The sequence below is a fragment of the Tripterygium wilfordii genome, unplaced genomic scaffold, assembly GCF_013401445.1.
Source record: "Tripterygium wilfordii isolate XIE 37 unplaced genomic scaffold, ASM1340144v1 ctg125, whole genome shotgun sequence".
NCBI classification, from domain to species: Eukaryota; Viridiplantae; Streptophyta; class Magnoliopsida; order Celastrales; family Celastraceae; genus Tripterygium; species Tripterygium wilfordii.
This window is the reverse complement of record NW_024056145.1, coordinates 48,174-51,206: the sequence shown is the minus strand read 5'-3', so window position 1 is coordinate 51,206 and position 3,033 is coordinate 48,174. Positions and strand designations below refer to the sequence as shown.

Genomic DNA, 3,033 nt, shown 5'->3' with positions numbered 1-3,033 from the left:
TAGAGTTGACCATAGGAACCCCTTGTTGATCTAGCTGAAACCTCATAAGATGTATCTTCAAAGGTTTGCTTCTTTTGGGTGTAGTATGACACTAGCTGATTCTATAGTTTCCATATGCTCTTTTTGTCCACTTTGCATCTTATTTACTTAGCTTGAACACTTGAAGCTTTGAACACCTTGTTCATGTGAATGTTCTCATGGCTTGCATCAATACCTCTCAGATTGTGGAGCAAGTTTCTTAAAACCTGTTTCTTTTTACTATGCACAAAAGACTTAACCAAGAGTTATACCATTAAAATTTAAGAACAAGACATATCAATATCACTCTTGATCTTAAGAATATGAAATAATGATTATTTTATTATTTTCCTTATATATACAGAATAATCATCACATATATGATTTTCGTTAACTTTCAACCTAGGTAAGCTTCATACCAGATTTCTAGCATGCAAATTTTCTCAAAGTTGACATGCCAATATGACCTAATCTTCTATGTCAATGTAATGCACAATCACTAGAAGCAATCAAACAAGTTAAACTACTACTTAAAGATTCAAAATCAATAACATACACATTGCCACTTCTAGAACCAGCAACTACCAATTCTTTTAACTTATTTTTAATCAAGTATTTGTCCTTTTTGAACTTTACCACAAATCCTTTATCAGCTAGTTGACTAATGCTAATGAGATTAAATGATAAACCACTCACATACAACACACCATCTATGGCAAAGGAAGAATTACCTACGGAACCATTTCCAAGAATTCTACCTTTGGAGTTATCTCCAAATGTGATGTTTCCACCATGTTTCTTTTTAGTGAAGGTAGTGAACATGGTTGGATTTCCAGTCATATGCCTAGAACATCCACTATCAAGATACCATTCTCCACTCTTGAATTCTGTTTTTAAGCATACCTTTAAAATAAAATCAATGAAGCTTAGGTATCCAAACCTTGGATCCTTTAGGGTTAGTCACATTAGCAATAATATGCACACCATACATAGATTCAACATAAGCATTTATATCATCATTTCTCATGCCTTTAGGTACCCAATACCTTTTCAATTTAAATACACCTGGCCTTGGGTGTGAAACCCTAGCTCTTAGGAGCTTGGCCCTTTGGGCAGCCACAATAGAGGTTCTACCCATGGCACTTGTGCCACTTAGACTCTCATTTAGCTTCATTGGATCATATCCAATTCCACTCTTATCCAAATAATGCCTTTGAGAAGAAAATAGCAAATCCAATTTTTCAGAACTTGTACAAAATTGTGAGAATTTCATTTCAAGCAATTGGTTCTTTTCATTTAGATTTTCTACTTCAGATTTCAAATTTGTGAGTTTATCAAGCATTTTGGATTCATACTCTTCCCAAGACAGTATTTCACTATCTAACTCTTTTACTCTTTCTTGCATTTCATCAAATTCACGTAACTTTTGTAATTGTAAATCAGTTATGCCTTGACATGTGTGTTCTTTAAGTGCTTCAATTTCCATCACAAGATCATCAATATTACCAGCAAGATCATTACATGTAATATCTAAATCATCATGCTTAGTCTTCAATTCTACACAATCATGCAGATGCACCTTTTCAATTTTCTTTAGTCTAGAAATTTCCTTTTTAGCTAGCTTGTATTTAAGCATTAGAGATTCATGAAATTCACATAATTGAGCATATGCATCAGATAATGAATCAAAACATTGAGATTCAGAAACACTTACTACCTCATCTTGACTAGATGAGACTTCAGCCGATTTTGCCATTAAACACAATTTGGCTGTGTGATCTTCCTCTTCTTCACTTGATGAGCCATCTGAGCTAGTGTTATCCCATGTAGCTTTAAAGGCCTTCTTCTCTTTCTTTCCTTTTCCTTTAAACTTCTTCTTTGAAGGTTTTGGGCATTCAGCAATCAAGTGACCTGTTTTGCCACATCTAAAACATGTTAGTTCATTTTTCTTACCCTTAAAGTTACCCTTTCTCTTGAAGCCTCCTTGCTTCTGAAATTTCATAAACTTTCTGAAATTTCTTGCAATTTGTGTCTCCTCATCTTCATCACTTGAGCTATCCGAATTAGCAGCAAGTGCTATTCCTTTTCTTCTAGGTGTCTCATCCTCTTCTTCATACTTCTTTAGCTCAATCTCATGTGTCATTAAGCTCCCAATGAGTTCCTCCAACTTCAAGGTCTGCAAGTCCTTTGCCTCTTGGATTGCGGTGACTTTGTCTTTCCATGTCTTTGGTAAGCTCCTTAGTACCTTTTGAACTCTATCTGCATTTGAGTACACTTTACCAAGACTTTGCAATTCATTACAAATGGTGGTTAGACGAGCAAACATATCAGAAATGCATTCATTTGGTTTCATCTTAAACAATTCATAGTCATGTACAAGCATATTTATCTTAGTATCCTTTACTTGACTAGTTCCTTCATGTTTAAGCTCTAGCATGCACCAAATCTCCCTAGCACTTTTACAAGTTGAAATATGATCAAATTCAGCTCTAATTAATGCACAATGTAAGATGTTTACAGCTCTATCATTTAGACTAACCAATTTCTTATCTTCCATTGTCCATTCACTTCTTTCTTTATCGACAAGCGTGTCTCCTGATTTCTTCTTAGGCCTATGTGGACCATACTCTATTACATCCCATAAATCTAAGTCAATTGATCTTATAAAAATTCTCATCCTAGTTTTCCAAAAACCATAGTCTTTTCCATTGAAAAATGGAGGTCTGTTCATAGAGAGACCTTTCAGCCTCACCATGAGATGTTGTGAATGCATTTACGCTAGTAGAGTGTTAATTCTAATTTCTAGCTAGTCCTTGCTCCGATACCAATTGTAGGACCTAGGCGACACAAGGAGGGGGGGGTGAATTGTGTCCCCAAATTCCAACTGTGAATCCCCTTACTTTTAAACAGAAAATAGACCACAAAAACAAAGACACAAAGTACAGAAGTTGGTCTTTACTAGTATAGCCCTAACCGGTTCAAATCAATTTCAGTTTCAGATGCAATATCTTAATC

General features: G+C 35.1%; 1 protein-coding gene across 1 annotated transcript; it reads right to left on the bottom strand.

Annotated features, from left to right (window-relative positions):
- Positions 1 to 498: 498 nt before the first annotated feature.
- Positions 499 to 2,791, bottom strand: LOC119993953. Its single transcript, XM_038841189.1, has 2 exons — positions 1,084 to 2,791; positions 499 to 905 (listed from the first exon to the last, which is right to left on the bottom strand). The coding sequence occupies exons 1-2, from the start codon at positions 2,789 to 2,791 to the stop codon at positions 499 to 501; spliced, it is 2,115 nt and encodes a 704-aa protein (XP_038697117.1).
- Positions 2,792 to 3,033: the final 242 nt, after the last annotated feature.

What these genes read in the sequence shown, in the direction of transcription:
- LOC119993953 (XM_038841189.1), bottom strand. Translation starts at nt 2,791, where the DNA reads ATGCATTCACAACATCTCATGGTGAGGCTGAAAGGTCTCTCTATGAAC. An exon ending in GGTTTCACACCCAAGGCCAG is followed by an intron (nt 906 to 1,083) that starts GTGTATTTAAAT and finishes GCTTAAAAACAG; the next exon opens with AATTCAAGAGTGGAGAATGG.